A 25677-nucleotide genomic window follows, 5' to 3' on the forward strand; every position below is an offset into this window, starting at 1 on the left:
GGGTATTCGTTGAGGTCTTCCAAAAGGGCATACGTGTTCTGCGTTCGTAGGGGGAAACATTCTCGGGCTTCAGCGAAAGTTATTGCTGATTTCGCCATCAGCCTTTTGATGTTCTTTTGGCGTATCTTCTCTGGGCAATTTTCGTCTTGCATCGAGTGGTCTTCCGATTTGCAATGTGCACACTTTGGCTTGTTTTTGCAGTTGATGTATTCTTCTTCCGTCTCATGTTGCTCGGCACATTTCCTGCATCTCTTGCTTCCTTTGCACCTATCCTCATGGTGATTGAACCGAAGGCATTTTCCACAAGCGATCAACCTTTGTCCAAACGGTCTTACCCTGCTGCAGCAACAGAAAAGCCGTATGCGATCCGGAAGTGCATTTGCTCTGAATCGCACACTGATACGATGGGCGGGAATCTTCTTGCCATCCACAAATCGATTCAAACGTTTTACGCTAATGATTGGCACGTCGCACATGATGTCACCCATAATTTCTTCTTCCGTGATATCAGCTGGTACTCCGTCGACTATTCCCGTTACACTCACAAGGTGTAGAGGTACGTATGCCTTGTAACAGCTCGTGGGGCTGTTGGTAATTTCCTCAACCAACGCGTTTGCTTTCATGTAGTTGCTGATGAATACCAGGATCCGGTTCCGTCCAACTTGTTTTATGTCGGTAATGCAATGTTTGTAAGATTCCATTTTTCTGAGCGTGGATCCAACCGCAAATTTGTTTAGCCGTTGTCCTCCATCGTTGTTCCGTAGCTCGAAGTATACTCGGTATGGTCCTGTGCAGGGATGAGAAAAGTACTGGAGCAAACATTTACCGCCTCTACATTTACATCTTTCTACACGACCATCAGAATCCAAAGCAAACCATGACGGTTCAAAACAAAAAAATGTCACGGCTCTTAAAAAATGTAATCTTCTTCTTCCTAACGTTTTTCAACCCCGAATGCGAAATGACTCGAGCACAGTGGTGACACGATTTTTGCGGTTTTCGGGGTTTTGCATTTTTGCTCGATAAAGGCAGTATGAAATTGAACTTGTTTATATGTATCGTAACGGAATGATTGTGGTCTTTCTGTTAGAGCTAATAGATTTCAATTAGTTGAAAACACAAGCGAAATATTAGCGATTGAATGATTTAACACTTTTTTCAATCATTCGGCTTGGAATGGCTGCCCGAAAATGGTCATAGTGGAGAGACAAAAACAGTCAAGCAGTGTGTGAACCGTTGGCAGCGCAACGCCTGATGGTATTGATGCTGCTGCTGCTTTGTGTTTTGGTGGAATGGCAGAATCGATGAACTGTGGTGAATTGTGGTCACAGTTCCCAAGACTGGTCCTGTGTCTTCGTCCGTGTAGACCACGTTCGTGTATCCATTTCGTTGATTCCGGTTTTGCTGTTGGAGTACTTCCAAGCATGCCGCTCCAGCCCAGTTGTTTTGATCTCTAGCATTCATGTCGTCATCAGGTGGTAAGTCTGGTAGGTCGGGTGGCTTTTTTACTTCGCTCATTTTGGGGTTATGTTTGCCACTCAATATGGCGTCGTTTTCAACCACTTTTAAGCCTCAACTTTCACCGTTCTTCTTTCTCTCTATACTGCGATTTTTTTCCAAAATGTTCGTTCTCAACACTTTTCTTCCTTTTGATCTACACCCGCGATATATTCGATGCGAATTTTTTCTCCAAATCAAACACCAATTTTTAATTTTTCACTCCCGTCTGAAAAACACGTCCGTTAACACGCTATGCAATCTCGAACTGCATCTTAATCTGCATTGCAGAAAGTATGAACGAGAAAGACACAGATACGCCATCGCTTCACTTAGCCTGAAGGAAGTATTAGACACGGAAACTTGTTGAAATATTGCAAGTAGGGTTTTGTTCTTCTTCGTCGTAAGCGCTACTATTCGTCGTATCAAACTTTAAATGTTCCACTACGGCGGATATTCAAACTTACCTGCAACATAGATTCATTATCCAAGTGTAATTTTGTGAAAGCTGTTATGGTTTGTACACTTGTACACCAAAAATGCAATAAAACTACTGTATTTTGGTAAATAACTTCAGTTCAATTATCCACTTTGCACTTTTTCACCGAAATCGCATGGACGAACACGATTTGAGAGAAATGCTTAGCGATCGACTGAGCCACACACCCACTTTCCAACACAAGTTTCTTCCCGCCCCCGTGGGTGACTTACTTCGCCGGGCACTTATTTTCACTATGGAAAACCTTCGTACTTCTTCACTGAAGGATTTCATTCCAATCACACGTCGTAAAACTTCAATAAATCACCAAATTTTACGAAATTTCCTCAACCGCCGCGTATAACTGAGAATGTAAACAATGTTCAATCCGTCGTACTGAGAAAAAAAAGCTTTTGCGCATCAATGTGTGCGCGACGCTCGACGTAAAAATACAGTTCCTTTGATTGTGTTGTTTTCGCTGTACTGTGAGCAAATGCCATGATTGTACGGTCAAAAGGAATTGTGTTCATATGTTCGGGCTGAATTTTGATAAGGAACAATTAATATTAAAGGAAATTAGTATATTCCATCATGCTGAAGGAATGGAGGGAGATGCCCGTAGATCTATATATTCTAGAAAAAACATTTTATTATAGCGTTGATATGTTGTGTTTTAACCACTCAATACACACAGTGAGCCGTAAGTTGTGAGACGAATCTGGAAACTGATTGCGACGGAGTTGAAAACGATACGACGGATTGAGAATACGGTAAGATGCATTTTTTTTGCATTATTTCCAAAAAGAGATCAAGATTTATCAAAATGTTATTGTACAATGCTAAAGCCGTTTTGAGAAAGAATTGTTTGGCATCGGTTTGTATCAGCATCATTCACTGCAATACTGGGAAAATTGCAGTTCTCACTGATCAATGCTTAATACGATGGATACTAGCACATCACCCTATAGCAAAGTGTGATAGAAAGGAGTAACGTAAAATAAATTTGCACACAGACTTGATTTTTTTACCCGGACACGAATGCACCCTTCTGGTGTAAAGTGTCATTAATAAACAAAAAAAATCCAGCTTAAGAGCATTACTGATGCAGTAATACGGTTTCTATGCGGTGGTGCTGTTCTTAGGCGTGTCTGCATGTATAGTGCTACTATAATGCTTGTATGCATTTATGATGCTTATTTGGGGCTTATTAGGTATTAGCGCTTATGGTTACTTGGGATGGATTAGGGTGTCTGAAAAATAAAATACTATGTCGGTACATCCAAACTTTAAAGGAGCGTCGCGAATTAGCCATGATTTCATTTGTCAATGATATAGTATCGCATCGTATTGATTCCACCAATCTCTTATCTAGTTTGAATTTCTACACGCCCGCCAGACAGTTGAGGAATCGGAATTTGTTCGCATCAAACAATCATCGAACTAATTATGCCAAGTTCGGCCCAATAAATCAAATGATGTCTCTTTATAACCAGCATTACACAGAAATTGATTTGACCATGTCGCGAACGAAGCTTAGGCAATATTTTAATTCCCTTAGATATAATACAACATAGTATTAAGCAAACATGTAGTCTACAATTTGATTGACGAAATAAATAAATAAATAAATAAATTGATTAAATCTGATTTTTGTTTTACACGTATCTGTGCATTCAGAACGACTTGTATAATTGAAAGTGACGATCCCCATACTGATCCGTGTATTGTGCGCTTTCAGATCAGAATACGTTGGTCGAGTCGGACGAGAACAGAATCACATTGTATGAGGTATGCAAATCACTGCGTGGACTCGGCTGGTACAACAGGACTGACCCAAGTGGTGAATTGTGCGTCAACAACACCGATCAGTTGATGTACAAATCCTATGTAGATTTGAGATCCTGGAAATCGTCCGGTGCTCCCCTGCAGACGGTTAGCAGGCGATCCTGTATGTCCACGGTAGTAGGGCTGAAGGTTTACAATGAGGTTAGTGACAACTATCCCGAACGGTCTTGGGTAAAAGTATATGCCCGAGTTGCACACGATTTGGACTGGATAGAGCAGGCTGTCTGGAATGCGAAGCCCAAAGGTAAGTAACCAGGTTTGATCAGAGTCCTCAATTTTCTAATGTTTAGTGTTGTTTTCTTTTATTTTCATTATTACCATAAAATGTGGACTCATTGTGAGTCATTTTCCGCAAGTTAGTTTGAAGTAAATTAATAGGGTCCTGAAGCCTTGTCCCAATTTTAGTGCCAAACGCTTAAGTTTAGGCCAAAAACACATGTTTACTCAATTTTCTAATGTTTTCCGTTGGTTTAAGCCCAAAAAACATTTTTTTAGATTTTGTCACATCCTTTGGCTTAAACTCAAATTTTGGGTGTATTTTGTTTTCCGTGTCCCTTACGAAATGTCAGATAGGAACAACCCCAGTGGTCGAACTAAAACCCCTGTGGTGTTTTTGTCGACTAAGCGAACGTCAAACATGATCAAAAGTGTCAAGGTTCATTTATGAACCAAATTTTTAAATTAAAGTTTAAACATGTTATAGCCATTATTGGAGCGGGAAAAATTGCTAAAGTAGTTACAATAACATGCTTTTTCGTGTTATTAAATAAAAACAAGATTTCATTAAAAATTTTAGGACCCAATTTGCTGCCCAGTGCATTGAAAAGGCAAATAGTTCTGTTGTTTCAACACAAATACCCAAAGTTTCGAAGTTTTTAGTTTGGATCCAGGTTTTAAACCATGTTTCAGTAATAGTTTTCTATTTATGCTTCCAGTGGACGAACCGTTGCCCTTTGATGAAGAGGACATAAAATGTGGATATTATCACAAGGAGGAAGAAGAGGACCAGTGGCCCTGGAGTGTGGCTATTTTACACCGGAATCCGAATACTGGTGAATTCCGACTAACGTGCAGTGGAACTCTGATCAGCAAAAAGCACGTCATCACGATGGCCCGGTGTGTCATGAATCAAACCACCGGCAGAATTTTACCAGTGGATACATTTGAACTGCATTTTGGTCAGTTTCGCTTGGGGAAACGTCATTCGCAGGACCAAGTCCGATACGTTAGCGAAGTTCATGTTCACGACGAGAGTTCCGCTGATAATTTGGCGATACTGGTGACAAGCTTCCTGGTTAAAATGACACGGAATGTAAGACACATCTGCTTAGCTGCTGGCCATATCTCAGAATTTTGGGATAAAGAATATCCTGCGTTCATAACTGGATGGCAAACTGTGGACAACGGTAGCCCGAACAAAGAGCTTCTGTCTTCCGAGATCCTTATTCTTAAGCGCCAACAGTGTTCCGAAGCATCGCTGAGACTCTCCGCAAACCAGCATTGCGCTGGCTATCCTCATGGTGAAATAACCTCAACCCCTCTCTCAATCCCAATTGTTCATGTATGCTTTTCGTTTAAATGGTAGATGAAATACGCAGCGTTGCTGACCACGGGTCGGGATTATTTTATGAGCCACTTATATCAAAACTTTTACGATACGCAATTTGGAAATTGGTAGGAATCGTTTCGTCATATGAAATAGGTAATCATGGCGAAAGATTTACAATAGTGGTCAATGTACAGCCGTACATCCCGTGGATCGTTGGAATTTTGACTGAGCGCAAAACTGAAAGAATCAGCGAAAAAGGTATTTCTGACTCAGCTCTTATGAGGTGTGGTATGGCTAACATTATTTTTGGAATTCAGAGTGCAAACGATTCAGCAGCCTGACAAAATCAGATAACGGCATTTGTGATAATATGGTTGCTCGAAATGATCTTCTTCACGTGGTGAGTTTTGTTATTAGTATTTTTGTGTAGATTAATAGAATGTCTTTTTTAACAGGTCACACTTCATGATGACGGTCCAGGCATCATTTGCCCTGGGGTGCTTGTGAAGGAGGACCGCATATTAACTTCTTGCCAATGCATACGGTAGGATGATGACACGAATAGTTCGCCACTCCTCTCAATGTGATTTATTTTCAGGAACCCGCGTCAGCCGACGAAAGCCAAAATTGGCAATGCAGAGGCAACCGCCATTATGGAAATGATTTGCCATCCGGACTATAATTCTAGCACTTTTTACCACGACATAGCGGCTATTAAGTTATCAGCTTCTGTTGAATTATCCAGTCACCTTGTTCCGGCTTGCTTGGCCAACTCTTGGACAGAAAACCTTGAGGATGCCATGATACAAACGGTGCTTTTTAAATATAAACATAGGTGTAAGTACTATTCTACAGTAAAAATCCAGTGTTATTAACGGTTTCATGCAATATTGACATAGTTCGACTTGAAGCCAGGAAGCTCAGAACACCATGGGTGTAGAAACGCGTCCTTCTCTGACCAGTGTGATACGAATTCTTCCTACCATGTGCTTTGTTCTTTGTCTTCCGTTTAAACCTTAGTAGGGTATAGAGATCGCTTGAAAAACTGACTTTTGGTCCGAGTTTTTCATCTGCTTGGCATTAACGTACCCACTAGGACAGAGCCGGCTACTCAGCGTAGTGTTCAATGAGCACTTCCACAGTTATTAACTGAGGCAAGAAATACCGTAGGGTGGTTCCGAGGAGGTAGGGGTCTGAGGCCAATGGCATGTCAATGCACTGTACACCACTTGAGCAATTCAAAAAGAATTGCTCAGGTGTAGTCCCTGCATTCCCTGAGTTACCTTCAGAAGGGATCTGTTTGCAGATTTCACCCTTGTAAAAAAAAAAAACAAAAAAAAACAGTTATTAACTGAGAGTTCTCTTTGCCTATTTGCCATTTTCGCATTCGTATATCGTGTTTATTTTTATATAGATTTTTTGCACTTCTAACAAAGCTAGAAACTTTCACCTATCCCGGCTGTTTCGGATCGGTAGGAGAAACACGCTCTTTTAGGAGCAATTGTAGCTTTAAAGCTGTAATTATTAAGGATTTTAGTTTCAATTGATCAGTTTTACATTTCAAGACTTACATTTTCGTGCTTATCTCAACGCTACCGAAACTATTTTCTTGATACACACTACTGTATGCCACTTATTTAATTCCTAGGTACAACAAGTTTATTAATTTTATTATTCGTTTAGGTTTAGGTTATATTGCAAGTCATACTTTTAAGCAAATTGTTGACGGTATATACACAACGCCGTATTCTTCCGTACTGAAAACTTTCGTTCTAGGAACTATAACAAATTTAGAATAATCAAATTTTTAACAAGCATTTTAGAATATTAAATTTACCTAAACTTCAAGCAAATTGCAGATTTAAGAATCTATTATAGTTTTTACTTCAACTGCCAACGGCCTAGTCCAATCAAACTTTCTGTGATCAATTTCTATTCTGCGATCTCATCATACGTTGACGTTTCTCCATTCTACGTCAAACGATCTGCTGTGGGTGATACGGAACTCACAATGACATTACTGAGTTTGATTGCCCTGTGGTTCTTCCACATACTCCCGCCCGTGAAGTTCCGGAGAACCTTCAATATCTTGGTCCTTGCGGTTGACCTGCACGTCCAACAGTGCCAACTTTACGACCGGCCGAATGAGAACTCCATCACTTGTCTGAACCTTTGCGCTCCTAACCTGACCATCCTTTCCGTTGAACACTTCGATGATGCGGCCTCTCAGCCATCCTTTCCGTTTGTTCACATCGACTACAATTACTACGTCTCCCGGTGCTAGTGGCTTGGTCGGCTGGAACCATTTAGTCCGCCTGCTTAATGTAGGCAAGTACTCGCGAACCCATCTCTTCCAGAATTGATCCGATAGATACTGGGAGAGTTTCCAGCCGTCCCTTAGAGTCGAACCTTCCACTGTAAACGCTGTCCTTGGTTGAACAATCCCTTGCGTGCCGTAAAGAATGAAATGGTTCGGCGTCAGTGCTTCTTGGTCTGCACTGTCAAGCGGAATGTAGGTCAATGGTCTAGAGTTGACGACTGCTTCGGCTTCTAGTAATACTGTCTCCAGAACTTCATCGTTAGGGTGACGAGAGTGTTCAGCCACGGCCGCTATTGCAGCCTTGACGGAGCGGACCATCCGCTCCCAACATCCGCCCAGATGGTGGATTGAAATGCCACGTAGTCTTGGCGTTTGTAAAGGTTACTGCACAATGCTCGTGTATGGCCTGAATCTGTTCCGATAGCAAATTACTGGCTCCTTTAAAGCAAGTGGCGTTGTCTGAGTAGGAAGCTGCTGGGGCCCCTCTGCGACTCACAAATCGACGAACTGCCATCACGCAAGACTGAGTCGTTAGACTATGCACGGTTTCTAAATGCACTGCACGGATAGTAAGGCATGTGAACAATGCCACCCAACGCTTTACCAAACTACGACCCTGTTTCACCATGATTGGGCCGAAGTAGTCAACGCCGGTGTAACTAAATGCACGGATGTGCGAAGTAAGCCGAACTACTGGAAATGCTGCCATCATTGGTGCCTGAGGAGCAGCCTTCTTGACACGGCAATGTTGGCAATCACTAGCGACTCGCTTGATGACCTGGCGCAACTGTGGAATCTTGAAGCGCTGCTGAAGTTCCTTGAAGACAGTGTCGTTATACATATGCAAGAAACGTCGATGATAGCTGTCAACCAGGAGACGAGTCACCACATGATCCTTTGGTAGAATTACCGGGTATTTTGTTTCAAATGAAATCGATGGAGAGTTAGAGATCCTGCTATTCGTTCTGATCACTCCTACCTCGTCCATAAAAGGAGATTCCTGATACAGCACACTACTTTTATCTAGCTGCATTGGTGCTTCGCTCGGATACTGTTGATTATGTTTGAGCATAATATATTCGTCTGGGTAGACATGAGATTGGGTCTGACGCCACAGAAAATTTTCGGCGTGCAACTGTTCATCGCTTGTCAGCTCTCCGAAGAACTTTCGCCCACGGAACCTTTGCGCCGCTCGATGCACGTAGGCTGTCGTCCGCAACAACCGATACCAGTTGGAAAACCTGTTAACGTTGATAGTTTGCGGAGGTAGCTTCTGGTGGGTATTGAAAACCACGCGCATTTCTTCGTCAGTCTTCCAGTTCTTCCCGACCTGTATTGGCCATTCCGACATCGGCTTATAAAGGAAAGATTCACCAATATACCAACGACAGTTCGCTTCAAAGTTTGGTCCATTTCCCCATTTTGTGGCGTCATCAGCCACATTCTGCTTCGAAGGAACGTGATACCACTCATCTAAACTGGAGTTGTTTAGGATTTCGCCTACTCGGAAAGCTATGAAGGGATGATATCGTCGGCTATCGGATTTGATCCGGGCGAGAGCTGTTGCGGAATCTGTCCAAAAGTAGCGCTTTTCGATAGTTAGATCCAGCGCTGACTGAACAGTTTCCATCATACGGCATCCAATAACGCAAGCTTGAAGTTCAAGACGAGGAATAGATAGCGGCTTCAAGGGGGCTACCTTCGTTTTCGCAGCAACGAGAACACAGCGGACAACTCCGTCTTGTACTATACGTAGATAAGCCGCACACGCATAAGCGACTTCGCTTGCGTCTGCAAATATGTGTAATTGTATGCTGCTGGGTATTCTGCTGTCTGATTCCCCGAAGAAACAACGTGGAACTTCGACTTCTTGTAGACGTCCTAAAAGGCCGATCCCTTGCAGTTCTAAAGGAATATCATCGTCCCACTCCGTGCCCGATCTCCAGATATGCTGCATTAGAATCTTACCATGCACAATAAAATGTGCAATGAATCCGTAGGGATCGAAAAGCGACATCACCAGTCGCAGAACTTGTCGCTTGGTCGGCGTAACTCCCTGCACCAAAACTTTATTCAAGTCTTCTTTAAACGTAACATCGAAGGTGAACAAATCTTCGGTGGACTTCCAAACCATCCCTAGTATACGCTCAACGTGCGATGAACCATCCAAATCGAGCGACTTCTTTTGCAAGCAACTGCCTCAGGACTTCTGGTGAATTCGACAAAAAGTTGCGTATTTCGAACCCACCTAACGCATGCACGTGCTTCACTTCGTTCACCAGGTGTACTGCTTCTTCGGTGGTGTCTACGCTGTCGAGGTAGTCGTCCACATAATGCGCTTTGATTATTGCTTCTGCCGCCCTCGGAAACTGTGGCTGGAACTCTTGTGCGTTTTTGTTTTTAACAAATTGGGAGGAACAGGGTGAACAGGTGGCACCAAATGTTGCAACGTCCATGACATAGATTTGTGGGAGTTCCTTGTGACTTTCACGGAATAAAAATCGTTGTGCCTGTTTGTCCTGTGGTATGATCCGGATTTGGTGAAACATTTCGCGGATGTCATATCCGGTCCCTTTAAGAGCATGTCGTTCAGAGACAGCCCATGCACTCGTGCAGCAGCGTCCCAGATTAATCGCACTTTCTGAGGCTTTTTTGGATTTTTCACAACCCCCAGGGGTAGATACCATGTACGATTCGCGTACCCTTTCGTCTCGTATTCCCGCATCAGAGATATAACTCTCGTCCTTAACTCGTGGTCTTTATCGAGTCGTTTTTCTAACGACTGAAGCCTACACAAGGCTAGTGGATAGCTGTCTGGAAACACGGGATTGTCGTATTTCCAGAGTAATCCGGTTTCAAAGCCTTCTCCAGTTCTGCGTGTTGTCTGCTCCAGAATCCGACGGGCTCGATTATCGTCTGCAGACTTGATTGGAGTAGCCACTGCTGCTTCTTCGACCGCAAAATACTTCTTTATCAGATCGTGTAACTCACGATTATCTGCCTGTTCCTCTACTGTGTGAACGTATAACCTTTCGACTGTCACGGAGTTACCAGCTTGCTTCCCATACACGCACCAGCCCAGTCGAGTCTTAACTGCCACTGGTTCGCTCGATCCGCCCTCTCTCACTTTTAATGCCGTAAGCAGCAGCGCATGTTCGATGCCGATGATTAGTCTTGGGACTGCTTCGTCGTAACTACTCAGCGGGAGGCCCCGTAGATGTGGGTAGATCTTCTGTAGTTCCTCGTAATGGAATGTCTGCCCTTGTAACTGAAGTTTTTGCACTGTACGCACGTTGCTTAACTGGTATTGATTTTTGTGTCCAGTCCCGGATATTTTTACTGTTATTCGTTGTGACCCCTTTTCCTCACGGGAGATGTTGCTCGTCCACCCAAGCCAAAGGGGTTCAACTGGTCCCGTGACATCCACATCAGCCGCCAATCCAGCTTCTATTAGTGTAGTTTGACAGCCATCGTCAAGAAAGGCATGCTTCCCATTTACTTCAAGAGTCACTGGTAGATACCGGAAAAGGCAGTAGTTCAACGTTGAATGATGATTCTGTTGAACGACGTTCACACCGCTCGACGGTGTCCTACTTTCGGGTGCATTCTGACGAGTCACGACATCTGCAGCGCGTGAGTGCAGAAGCGCATTATGACCTAGTCGACAGCCCTCTACTCCGCACTCCTTCCCTGAACGACACGGCCACTTACGATGTGGAATCAAACATATTCTGCACAAACCCTTCGAACGAATGGCTTTCCACCTTCCATCCACGTCCAAAGCCTTGAACTGCGGCCATGCGGCTACCTCATGGCCTTCATTCGAACAGTAGCAACAAGATCTTTTCAATTTGTCGATCTCCGGTACACATTTGATAGTATCCGAAGTTCTCGTGGTCGCCTGACTGCCTCTTGTTTCTGCATGAACATACAGCTTCTGCTTGTCTTTCCCTGTTAGGTTTGGTCTTGACTGTTTCGAGATTGTTACATACTTGTGGGACTTGGGGTGATACATGGAGGGGAAATGACTCTATATTCCCACCCGCAGTTACTAACTGAGTCGATGCTAGAGTACTGATCCCATAATTGTCTCTACTAGTGTCTTTAAGATAAGAAAAGGCTCCTAATTGTTGTGGTACGCTAAGCTTAGGGTTATCTACTTCTAGGGCTGTTACGACTTTACCTGACTGTGGTGTAGATGTTGAGGTAGGAACTCCAGTAGGTGGTGCGAAGATAGAAGGTACTTGTCCCTGGTCATGAGCCGTAGACGTCGATGCAAACTGCTGGGTCACAGGTTGTTGAGGAATACTTTTGCTTTGCGCTGCTCTCTGGCAGCCGTGACCATCGTTGAGCCAATCTTCAACTTTCCTACGACTTGCCCGACTACTTTGCCTGCTGCTTCTACTCTCGATGTCGGATGATATCCAGCTTTTGCTGGAGAAATGCTTCGTCTTCCTCAGCTCGCTTTTTACGAATTTCGTCTTCTTCTGCACGTTGTTTGAGCTTCAATGCTCGTTGCTCCTCTAGTTGCTGTAAAAGAAGCTCTCTTCGGGCCTTACTGCTTGCCGAACTTTCCAACGACTTGCTGGTGTGCTGACTAGCAACTTCTCTTACATCGTCATTCACGCAACGCGTACACCTCCATGTTTTGTCTGGGTTATGGTTGGTCTCGCCAACTTCCACGCATCCAGGATGAAACCAGACATCACACATGTCACAGCCAACCATTCCTCCTGTTATGCTGCTGGACGAGCACTTACCGCATACTTTTGCGGACTGCATGATGAAGTTGCGAGGTGGCTGCCTACTTCGCAGAAAATCTTTAAAGTTTTGTTTCGGATCGGTAGGAGAAACACGCTCTTTTAGCAGCAATTATAGCTTTGAAGCTGTAATTATTAAGGATTTTAGTTTCAATTGATCAGTTTTACATTTCAAGACTTACATTTTCGTGCTTATCTCTACGCTACCGAAACTATTTTCTTGATACACTCTACTGTATGCCACTTATTTAATTCCTAGGTACAACAAGTTCATTAATTTTATTATTCGTTTAGGTCTAGGTTATATTGCAAATCTTACTTTTAAGCAAATTGTTGACGGAATATACACAACGCCGTATTCTTCCGTACTGAAAACTTTCGTTCTAGGAACTATAACAAATTTAGAATAATCAAATTTTTAACAAGCATTTTAGAATATTAAATTTACCTAAACTTCAAGCAAATTGCAGATTTAAGAATCTATTATAGTTTTTACTTCAACTGCCAACGCCTAGTCCAATCAAACTTTCTGTGATCAATTTCTATTCTGCCATCTCATCATACGTTGACGTTTCTCCATTCTACGTCAAACGATCTGCTGTGGGTGATACGGAACTCACAATGACGTTACTGAGTTTGATTGCCCTGTGGTTCTTCCACACCGGCTATCTGGGGAGCCTAAACCCCATCTGTGGTTCTCACTTAACGATCTATTACGGTCTATTACTCAACGGTTTACTGCGGATGCACGTCTCGAATGCGGTAACATAAAAAAAGGGTTCACAGGCGCCCCGACGACCATTTGCCGGTGTTGTTTCGTGATCTACTCAGCTAGTCACCGGCAGAGGATCTAGCCTACTCCGACTCGATGGTGAGCGGCCAAGTGTCATGGTCGGTTCTGCATTTCCGGTTGGAGGGTGACTTCCGGTTCACAGGCGCCTCGATACTTATTACCGATACTAAGTTACGCTCGTTCTACTCGGTCTAGTCCCCGACGGAGGATCTAGCCTACTCCGCGCGCCCGATGGTCTCCTCTCATCAACAGACTGACTTATCGAGTGCCGAGGTTAGTCCGACAATTCCGGTGGGAGCTTGGCTTCCGGTTCATCAGCGCCCCGACGTCCCGACGTCAAGTGCTGCTCTCTGCGTCTCGTTTCGTTGCTCTTCTAGCCAGTTGCGCTGTAGGCCACCATGTTGGTCATCATATTCCAAAGATCGGGATCGTTTATCATTCCGTGGACTACACCTTCTACGCTGAAGTACTCACCAAAAGCAGTTGCCAACGTGTTTCGTTCTATGTTGAATCTCGGGCAGTCGAAGACAACATGTTCTGGCGTTTCTTCAATCTCCATACACTCAGGACAGAATGGTGAAGACGCATGGCCGAATCGATGCAGATATTGCTTGAAGCAGCCGTGACCTGACAAGAACTGTGTAAGGTGGAAGTTTACTTCTCCGAGCTCCCTGTTCACCCAGGCCGATAGATTCGGGATGAGGCTGTGGGTCCACCTGCCTTTCTCGGAGGCATCCCATTCTTGCTGCCACTTAGCCAGCGAACGAATTCTTGCCAACATCCTCGCCTGCCTAGTTTCTCTTCGCTGATAGCAGTCGATGTCTTCGGCAGATCGGGGTTATCCCAGCGATTTCGCATGCCGCTTTCGACGATATAGTCCTGTACGCGCTCACCACTCGCATGGTGATGAGTCGGAACGTTTAACTTATCCCGATTCCGCTTGGTCGCCCCAGGCTGGCGCACCGTATCTTAGTAGCGATGTTGATACGACAACCAGAAGACGCCTCTTACTGCTTCTAGGACCACCTATGTTGGGCATATGTCTTATAAGCGCATTGTTCGCTTTCGCCGCCTTCTCGCATGCATAATCGACGTGACTGTTGAAGTTCAGCTGCTCATCTAGCATTACGCCCAGGTGTTTCAGCTTTCGCTGTGATGCTATGGCATGCCCCCCGACAGTGATCTCACCGTGCATTACTGCTTTGCAGTTGCTAACTAGTAGCACCTCCGTTTTGTGGTGGGCTATCTTCAGCTTGACTCCCTCCATCCAATCTTCGACTAGACCAATTGCCTCCGTTGCCATCATTTCTATTTCCTCCTGCGTCTCGCCTATTACCGTTAGGACGACGTCATCGGCGAAGCCGACAACCTCGACCCCCTTGGGTAGCTCCAGCGATAGGACCCCGTCGTACATCGCATTCCACAGCGTTGGTCCCAGTATGGAACTTTGTGGGACTCAAGCCGTTATTCTTAACTCCTTCGGGCCGGCGTCGGTTTCGTACCTCAGTACACGGTTTTGGAAGTAGCTCTTCAAAATCTGGCACAAGTAGTCGGGAACCCGAATTCTGTGCAGCGCAGTGGCAATGGCCTCCCAGCTGGCACTGTTGAACGCGTTCTTCACATCTATCGTGACCACGGCGCAGTAACGATCTTCTGTACGCTTTTGTTTCAATTCTTTCTCGGTCCTCTCGAGCACTGTCCGAATTACGTCCACCGTCGACCTTCCTTTCCGGAATCTAAACTGCCTTTCTGATAGCTCGTTCTCGCTCTCTGTGCATTTCATCACCCTGCTGAGGATAACCCATTCCAAGAGTTTACCGAGTGTATCCAGTAAACATATAGGCCTATATGATCCTGGATCCCCGGGCGGTTTTCCTGGCTTCGGCAACAGTACCAGTTTCTGAATTTTCCATATTTCTGGAAATTGACCTTCGTCCAGGCATTTATGCATCACCTTCCTTACCATATCTGGATACGCAAGGACCGCTGCTTTGAGTGCCACGTTTGGGATTCCTTCCGGACCCGGGGCTTTGTTCAGCTTCAGCGCTTTCATAGCTGCTATAAGCTCCTCGTTGGAGATCTGACGAGCTTCGGCATTTCCTACCTCTTCATTCCCATATAGTGTGGCCGGCCACATTGTAGGATCATGCTTTGAGAATAGACCCTCGACAATGACTCTCAGTTTGTCCGCACATGTTTCGGCCGGCGTCGACGGGCCCTTGGTTTTCGCCATTATTACTCGGTAGGCATCCCCCCAAGGATTAGCATCATCTGCTCGGCACAGCTCTTTGAAGCAGTTGGACATGCTCAGCTTAATCTCTCGTTTGAAAGCCGTCCTTGCTTACTGGAACACAATTCTTCGCTCTTCTTGGACTTCCTCGTGCTTTGCTCTCTGATATCGTCTCCTCGCTTTAAGACAAGCGGCGCGAAGAGTGCAGAGTGCCTCGTTCCACCAGTATACGGGACGCCGGTTGTTTGATGGCCTCCGTTTCCTTGGCATTGTTATGTCACACGCAGTGAACATAGCCCTTGTCAGCTCCACCGCATCGAGATCCGGGATATCGCTGTCTACACGAAGTGCTTCGACGAAAAGGTTCTTGTCGAAGGCCTTCGTCTTCCACTGTTGTGCGATAGTTGTGGTTCTCGGCGTTGCCGCACAGTCCCATCGGCCAATGGGATTCTGTGACGAACCACCTTTGAGTTCGGACGCGCTTTTTTAGCGCTCTTGTAAATATTTTACAACTAGACTTCTGACCCCGGGCCCGCGCGCGTACCAGTCAGTCAGAACTTCAATTGTATATATTTATTTTCTCTTTTTGACAACATAGCTCTGCGCGCTTCTCGTGTTTAGCCAGTAATAGCAATTCAACTTTTTTTTTTAAACCCACGCCACGCGTCAGCGTATCAAAGTAACTTTTTTTTACCTTTACCCCGCGTGAGCGTGTATTTCAACCATGCCGTGTGGTGTTACATCGTGCAGCATTAGTGACGATCGCTTTCTTTGGAGGTGTGAATACTGCAGCAAAAAATACCATGCAGCGTGCATCGGAGTGCAGCGTCATCGGGAGCACATTATCACCGCATTTATGGTGCCTATGTGTGCTGACTGCCAGGACATCTTACGGAAGGAAGCCGACGTGAGGAAACTACTTCACCAACAGGAACAACTTCTGGAAGCAATCCGCTCCCAAACAGATGTAAACCAACGAGTGGCCGCTGACATAAAAACAATTTACTCAATGTCGGAACTTTTCGACAGCATTGAGCTGTTGCTAAATGACCTGAAAGAAACAGTAAACAATAATAACGGTCAAATTACAAGCACAGTCAGTCAGCACGTAAATTTGTGTGACTCACGTATGCACTCCATAATTAATGAGTCCAACTTGGTGATGTCGCAAAAAATCGCCGAGCTTTTGGACAAACGGCTGACTAATGTCCACAAAGACATTCTACGACTAACGGAAAAAACCGAGAATCTTTCGATCCTGAATAATGACCAAACACTTTCAAAAAATAGTGCAGATTCACTTCAGGAAATTCTCGAGGAAATAAAATTTGTGTCCGCAACTATTTCTACGTCAAAAATAACTGAAAATCAATGCCCTCAAACGAGTTTGCAGGAGGAACTAGCAAAAAGTATAGACAACAATCAAGTGTCTGAGCAGTCACATCAACATCACCAGCAAAAACATTTGAAAAAATCAAATCCACCCCATCTGGAAAATGGTAATACTGCCATCGCTGCTCTATTTGCTGAACGTCGAGCAAAGTTTTCCAATTCAAATGCAGCAGCTCAACTAAAAATTAACACCTCTCGATCTGGTTGGCGTACCTTAGGAAACAAACGGTGTTGGAGGCAGGATTGGTCTGCATACGACTTAAAGCAGACTAATCTACAGCTTCAGGAATAAGCTGCCGAAAAAGCCAGACAAAGGAGAAAACGAAGAAAAGAACAGATCTCCCGAGTCAGTTATGAGCAAACCGTAGACAGTAGAGCTAAACCTAAACTACAAGAACGAAATCAGGGCTTGGTTTTAGACAAAGAACTACTGGCGATCGCCAAAGCCAAATTTTCCAGTCCACCATCTACCACCGACCATCCTATTTCCGGTCTATCCGTCCCAAAGAAAATCAACTTCAGAAAGGGTGAAACTATAAACCCTTATCGGGCGGAAAAGCAGAGCCAGCATTCACACAATACAGCATTTTGGAATGAAGCTGCCACACCTCCATTACCGAGCATTAACCGGCAGCCACAACAACCATCAAACCAACACCAAATAATTCAACCTACATGTAACAACACTCTAAATGGAGCTAATGCTAACCAGCATGACCATCACCAACAGCAGCAGCAACAACAACATCAGCTGCCAAATCCGGACAGCCAATTCGAATTAGACCCGATGAGACCTCCTATCGTTCGTCTAACTCAGCAATCTACGGAGGGTGATGGCTGCTTCCTAAAGGCAAGACTTCGTGATCCCAACATCATGAAGATCGTCCGGCTGTACCTGGCATACATGAAGGACCAGTCTGCAAATATCTGCATCGATGGCAACACACCAACTAGCATCAAGATGGTACTTGCGTCGGAAGGATTGCCAACGGATCCCGATCATCTTCTACGAATTTTTGCGGACGTACACCAGGAATATGGAGTTGGCCCAGCTGAAGCAGCAGCGGATCTGGAGGCGTATCGTCGGTATCTATCGAGCGAGCGTACTTACCGACTTCAGCAATTGCTGGAGAATTCGCATAAATTCTTCTCTCCCCCACCAGGACCATCAAATTTTCGCAAGTAAGGACGCCCACTTCCACGGAAGAACGTAGTATAATTTTATCAAACGACGTGTCTCCAAAAACTTCTTTGCGATGTAAACAGAGTGTGGCTGAAATCTTGATATACTGTCAGAATTTCAATCGCATGAAAAGCCCAGCAAAAATGAAGGAAATCTACAAAAACATTTTAGGCTCATCCTTTTCGGTTATTCTGGCAACTGAAACAAGCTGGGATGAAAGCGTAAAAAGCGAAGCAGTCTTTGGAAGCGGCTTCAACGTATTCAGAGGCGACCGAAATTTTTCAGAGTCCGGAAGAAAATCAGGCGGGGGAGTACTCGTTGCTCTTTCAACTGATTTTAATTCTGAAATTATTAATACGCAAAATTTTAAAGAATTCGAACAGGTCTGGGTAAAGTCACACATAGCAGGTGAAACACACTTGTTTGCCTCAGTGTATTTTCCACCTGACCATGCACATAAAGGCACGTATGATAATTTTTTACAATGTGCCGAACAAATTTTATCACAACTCCCCCCAGAGGTTAAGGTTCACATCTATGGTGATTTTAACCAACGCAATGTTGATTTCATTCGGGACTCTGAAAATGAATGTATTTTACTCCCAGTAGTCGGGGACAATGAAACATTGCAGTTTATTTTCGATAAAACCGCAAATTTAGGACTAAATCAAATTAATCATATTAAAAACAGACAAAACTGTTATTTGGATTTCTTATTGACAAACATTTACGAAGATTTCTGTGTAACTGAGTCATTGAATCCATTATGGAAAAATGAAGCGTTTCACACAGCAATCGAATATTCCCTATTCATCCATAAGAATGCAAGACCCAACGACTATGAATACGAGGAAGCCTTTGAATACAAATCAGCAGACTATGAAAAAATTAAATGTAGACTAAATAGTGTTAATTGGCAAGTAATAATCAGAAATGAAGGAAATGTTGAAACTGCTGCATACATATTCAATGAAATTGTACTAGAAATCATAAACCAAGAAATTCCTTCCAAAAAAATACGGCGAAACCTCAGTACAAAAAATCCAATATGGTATAACAACCACATAAAAAATCTGAAAAATCGGAAGCAAAAGGCACACAAAATTTATAAGAAACACCAGACAGATGAAAACTTAGCAAAATATTTGGACATTTGCAATCAACTGAATCTTGCCATCAGTGATGCTTTTGAAGAATACAATTCAAAAACTGAACTTGAAATAAAGTCCTGTCCAAAGAACTTCTTCAATTACGTAAAAACAAAACTAAAATCTGACAATTTTCCAGCCGTTGCATCTTGATGAAAATGTGGGTGACAACTCAGATAAAATTTGCAATCTATATGCAAAATTTTTCCACGAAATCTATACTACATTTTCGGAAGAAGACCGCGATCGCAATTACTTTGCGTTTTATCCGGAATTTTCTAGAGATATTGGTGTAAATCAAATCCATGTGCGGGAAATTTCAGACGCTCTAATGAATTTGGACGCTTCAAAAGGTCCCGGCCCTGACACGATTCCACCAATATTTATGAAAAATTTAGCAAAAGAACTTACAGCGCCATTGTTTTGGCTTTTTAATAAATCCCTTGAATCCGGAATCTTCCCAAAAATATGGAAAAGCTCCTTTTTAGTGCCTATCTTTAAATTATCGTGGTATTGCCATTATCTCTTGTATTCCAAAACTTTTCGAGTCAATTGTCAACGAAAAACTATTTCTTCAAATCAAAAATAGAATTACTGACACACAACATGGCTTCTTTAAAGGCCGCTCGACCTCAACAAATTTACTTCAATTTGTTGACTATTCGTTGAATGCAATGGACAATGGAAACCACGTAGAAGCTCTTTATACGGACTTTAGCAAGGCATTTGATCGCATAGACATACCAATGCTACTTTTCAAACTAAAAAAAATTGGAATCGAGCCAAGACTGCTGAAATGGCTTGAATCGTATTTAACTGACCGCCAACAAATAATAAAATTCGAAGGAAACAAATCAAAACCAATTCAAGTCACTTCGGGTGTCCCTCAAGGCTCTCATTTGGGACCTCTTCTTTTTATTATGTATGTAAACGACATTTCCTTCATTTTCAATAAACTCAAAGTGTTAATTTATGCCGATGACATGAAGCTCTACCTGGAAATAAGAAATGAAGAAGACATCAATGTATTCCGCAATGAAATAGAAAAAATTTACATATGGTGCAAAAAAAGCCTATTAGAACTAAATGTAAAAAAATGCAACCTAATATCATTTAGCAGAAAAAGAACAACACCACGCATTTCAATTTCATTAGGAAATCAAAATGTGGAAAAATGTGAAAGAGTAAGGGACTTAGGAGTAATCTTAGACTCTAAGCTTTCTTTCGTAGACCACTACAATACAATAATTCACAGGGCTAATAACATGCTAGGGTTCATAAAACGCTTCTGCTACAACTTTCATGACCCATACACAATTAAAACTTTATATATTGCATATGTAAGATCAATCATGGAATACTGCAGCATTGTACAAAAACAATTTCTACTATATGCTCTTCGTAAATTAGGTTGGACATCATTTCCACTTCCACCCTAAAAAGCACGCTGCATGCTTTTTGACATACAAACGTTGAAAGAGCGGCGTGAAATCGCAAGAGTTTCATTTGTAAATGATATCGTTTCGCAACGTATTGATTCTACAGAAATCTTATCAAAATTAAATTTCTACGCTCCTTCTAGGCAACTACGAAATCGTAACTTATTCTTGACAAATCATCATCGAACAAATTATGCCAAAAACGGGCCCCTAAATCAAATGATGGCCATTTACAATCAACATTGCGAAACTACAGTTAACTCTCCCTTACTCGATATTCCGTATCTCGATATCGAGTTAGAGAACCATAGTAAAAGTTGGTTTTCATGGCTAACTCGATGGTCCCTTGGAACGCAGTTGCACTGCTTTTGTGTTCTGTAACTCGATACCTCCCTAACTCGATGGTCCCTTCAATATCGAGTAAGGGAGAGATGACTGTATTGACTTTACCATGTCTCGGCAAAATCTAAAAACATACTTCACATCCATTAGAAATCGCAACACATAACATAAAACAAAATGAAATTAACATTACTTACACTACACTTTCTTTTTCAATATTTTTTATAAATTTCATAATTTTAGTATTAAGAAATTAAACAAAAATATGTATATGTAAAATGTACTAGTCTACGTCGGTTGACGAAAAATAAATAAATAGATAGCGGATTGCCTGGTGATCGCTATGGGTATACTCCTCACTTACCCTCCAGTTCATGTTGCCCGACAGCGATGGGCTACACCATGTAAGATCGATGATCAATGCTCGTCCGTTTTTCCTAAATGTGCTAACGGTACCTTCATTGCACAGCTGGAGATCTAGCTGTAACCCCTGGCATTGGTGACCTTGCTACCCTACTCCACGGCCCATGCATTGAAGTCTCCTTCAATTAGTACTGTCGGTCGGAAGACAAGCTCATCGATTAATTCCCTCTAACATCCGCCTGAATTCGTCGAGCGTCCACCTCTTAGGAGCGTAGCAGCTGCTTACGTAGACACCATTGACTTTCGCGATCACGAATCCTTCTTTGGTGCTAGAAACCACTTCTTGGATGGGGAACCTACCCATCACCTGTATCGCCGCTATTCCCGTGCTGTCCGCCACCCAGTTGACATTATCGAGCGGTACTCGATACGGCTCAGCTATAATCGCAACGTCGCATCTTGCTTCCGTTGTTGACTGCCACAACAGTTGATGTGCAGTGTCGCAATGATTCAAGTTGATCTGCGTTACTTCCACTACTGTCGTGATGCGATCGACACTTAAAACCGCCCGTTATATGGGCGATTCGTATGGTGGCAGGTACGATGATAGTCTAAACCCAGGGAAGTCAAGGAAATTTCTATTACGAAAAGATTCTGGACCGACCGGGAAACGAACCCAGACACCTTCAGCATGGCTTTGCTTTGTAGCCGCGGACTCTAACAACTCGGCTAAGAAAGGCCCCTCGATCCGAGTCTCATATACTTGCTCATATACCAATCGATAGAGCTCGACGAACTGACGAACATTTTTTTTTATTTATAGTAGGGTTAAAAATAGCTTCAAAAGCCTGGTCTGCTGTGTGTTGGCACAGTGTGGGACTCACGTTAGGCATGCTTAACCACTAAAAACTTTCCCTACTGCTCCTGTGCCTCGATCCCTCCTGGAACTACATCAGGCAACTTCATCGGGAGAGGGCTGTGCTCATGCACTTCGTCAATCTCAGCCTCTAGCAGGCTATTCTGCTAGTTCGCTGTTGGAGCTTAATGTCGTCAAAACCGCTGCTCACTACGACATTTCTACGGTGTCTCTGCGACTACTCGTTTTGCCCAATTGGCGGTTGTAAATATCGCCGGGGCTTTGGACACCTTCTGTGCGACGATGCATACTTTTCTTTGGGCTGGCCTCTCGTCAGAGCCCTGTTAAAGTTTTGCTGGACGCTCATGCGCACTACGTTGCTCTGCGACGACTCGTTCTCCGCTGCTGTTGTTCGAGCTCTCCTGGTTGACCAGTTGGATGCCGAGGTCGGTCCAGCGATTCTGGTTGAAGGATTACTTCCGGTTCACTGGCGCCCCGACGCTGTTTTGTGACAATCGATGCTACTCGGCTTTGTCCCCGACGGTGGAGCTAGCCTACTCCGGCTACGCGCTTCTTCATGCTTCGATACTGGGCGGTGGAGTGCCGAAGTCGGTCCAGCGATTCCGGTTGGAGGATGGCTTTCGGTTCATTGTCGCTCGGACGACTCAAACCGGTGATACGCTACGTACTACTCAGAGTAGTCTCTGGCGGTGGATCTATCCTACTCCGACGAAGATTTCCCCGGCGACGGAAGATCTTCCGAACCGATGCTATCCGGGCAGATGCCGAGGTCGGTCCTGCGATTCCGGTGGAGGAAAACTTCCGGTTCACAGGCGCCCCGACGTCCTTCTGCTGGTGCTGTTTCGCAAATGACTCAGCTAGACCCGGCGGTGGACTCAGCCTACTCTGACTCGACGTTGGTCGGCCAAGTGCCAGGGGCGGTTCTGCGATTCCGGTTGGAGGATGACTTCCGGTTTGCAGGCGCCCCGACGACTTTTAACCGATACTACGCTACTTCCGCTCTACTCGGTCTAGTCCCCGACGGAGGATTTAGCCTACTCCGATCGCGATCCGAAGCTCTCTGGTCTTCACGCCATCTCCTTTGCAACAACGACATAATCACCGTTATTCCCCTGTTCACTCCAGGTGCTTTCATGCTGGCACATGTTCTGCACGATGTTGTCCGTATTAAGGATGCTTGCGGTTTCTGGCATCATTTCGCTTCGTATATCTCTGAATCGAGGGCAGTCGAATATAACATGCTCCGGTGGACTCCTCGATATTTGGACAGGCTGGACAATGTGGAGATTCTGCGTGTCCGAATCTGTGCATGTATATCCGAAAGCATCCATGGCCTGATAGAAACTAGGTCAGGAAGAAGTTAATTTTTCCATGTTTTCTGGTCATCTACACCGACACGTTAGGAATGAGCCTGTGGGTCCACCTTCCTTTCTCCGAGTTATTCAACTCCTGCTTATTGTGTCCAACCTAATGGCATTCCTCACATTCCAAGTGTCTCTTTGCTAGTAGCATACGATGTCCTCAGTCAGAGTGATGCAGATGGGGATCATTCCGGCGAACGTAGGAATTTAGGCGAGCTCCTCGTTATCAAAACGGAGGAGCGAAATATGCCGAGGTTCTGAAGGCGATGCGAAGCACGAAGAAGTTACCGTTATTGGGCGCAGATTTGCAAAAAATGTTGTATGCAACTCGTTGCAAAACTCGATTTTTCTAAATAATTATTACAATATTTTAAATGCATTTACTTTTTTAAACTTATATGATCCATTGTTTCTTTCAGTCGATAATCACTCATCGTTGCGCTCCAAATATGACTACGTAGGCTCGGCGGAGGAATGCGATCACGTAATGCCATCTCGTTACAAGGAACATCTCCTGAAACCTAGTCAGGCCTGCGTGATACACTCCGAACTGGATGTGGACCTGTTCAACGGAAGTATTGTGCAGTCTTTCGACAGCCGTGCGTGCCGGTTCACGGTTGTTGGAATAGGAAGCACGGCGATGGACAATCCCGCTCTCAGCCCTGTGCCCAAAATTGGCATCGTACATCGTGTTGCGCACTATCTGGACTGGATCGAGCAGGTCGTCTGGGATGAATGGTTTCTATCTGAACAAAACGACGACCGTTCTGATTCAAATTACGGACACTCCACGCGGTAAGGGAAACATTTCACGCGAAATGTTCCCATTTTTTCTTCATTACTTAGGGGATGCACAGTAATTCCTCTCCATACAAATGATGGATATTGAAATATATTTCTCATATTTTAATAAATTTGTTTTACTCTGATTGACCAGGTTGCGGATTTTTTGAAACTATTTATGATGATCGCATGGTTAGCTCATTTTTAGGTGATTTCTTTACATATCAGAATTCTATATTATCAACTATGATATTGGCTTCGCCAAGCTGTACGGCAATTGAGCCCAGTTAGTGAATAATTTGAAAATGGAATTCTTTAGTATCTTTATAAACGTACTTATTAAATGATTTGTAAACAAGTGTGCCTTTTTATTGCCACCCAAACAGAAGTGTTCATTACACTCCTTTCTATACACTCCCGTGCAAAAGTTTGGGTTCACCCCCTAAAAAACATACAAAAGTGTTCTGTCCATATCTCTAAGATTACTCGTCCAATTGAAACTCTCTAAGCCGCATTCGAAAGGCAAAGAGTTATTCTTACTTCATATGTATTTTTCCAAAAACATTTTTTGAGTTTTGTATACTAAATTGTTACTTAAAGTTGTGACATTTTTCAAAAAAACACACTGAAAAAACATAGTAAATTTCCTCAGCATTGGGTCGACCAAAATTTTAAAATAAGGTTGCATTAGAATCGTAATCTTGTATACTTTGAAGAGCACTCATGAAATTTTTGCGGAAAAATCTGAAAAGTATTCAAAATTGAGATGTTTGTTATAAGCGTGTTTGCTATAACGATTCTGACACCTAGCTGGAAACAGTCGACTTTATTTTCCCTTTATTAAAGAAACCCAACAGTGCACTCTCCCCAGTTCAACTGATTTTATTAGTTCAATTTCAAGTCCCTTTTGGAAGACTTGTCAACTGGCGACGAGAAAAAAAACGTGGAAGTGCTTAGTGCAGCGTGAGGACGACATCGGCTGAACAATTTATTGTGTGACGAAGCCATCAAACCCGGACGAATTCCTGAGTGAGATGGTCAACAGATTGCGTGCAGATTCAGACAGTGAGAGTGATGCGGATGGTGAGCAGTGATGCCACATACACAGATTTATCTGTAATCACACAGATTTTTTCCTGTTATTGCCTACAGATATCTGTGATCACAGATCACAGATTTTTGAAATTAGAAAGATTTTTAAGATTTTGGGATATTTCAAGAGTTTAGGACACAGTGTAGGAAAGAGATAAAGTAGAAATGCCATTACTCTATTCAGTTTTTCTAAAAAAAAAAAACTTAAGTATATTAAACTTTTTG

The 25677-nt window shown here is 43.6% G+C and overlaps 1 protein-coding gene across 1 annotated transcript in view; it reads left to right on the top strand.

The window, feature by feature from the left end:
* The window catches only part of LOC5572394, a 67340-nt gene extending 42834 nt beyond the window's left edge, over positions 1-24506 (top strand). Inside the window, exons 7-13 of the mRNA XM_021838643.1 lie at positions 3714-4064; positions 4756-5340; positions 5406-5627; positions 5687-5769; positions 5825-5913; positions 5968-6206; positions 23997-24506. Coding sequence (XP_021694335.1) covers positions 3714-4064; positions 4756-5340; positions 5406-5627; positions 5687-5769; positions 5825-5913; positions 5968-6206; positions 23997-24376 — 1949 coding nt within the window. The 3' untranslated portion in view covers positions 24377-24506. The remainder of the gene's footprint in view (positions 1-3713; positions 4065-4755; positions 5341-5405; positions 5628-5686; positions 5770-5824; positions 5914-5967; positions 6207-23996) is intronic.
* Positions 24507-25677: the final 1171 nt, after the last annotated feature.

This window comes from Aedes aegypti, chromosome 1, assembly GCF_002204515.2.
Source record: "Aedes aegypti strain LVP_AGWG chromosome 1, AaegL5.0 Primary Assembly, whole genome shotgun sequence".
In the NCBI taxonomy this organism is placed as follows: domain Eukaryota; kingdom Metazoa; phylum Arthropoda; class Insecta; order Diptera; family Culicidae; genus Aedes; species Aedes aegypti.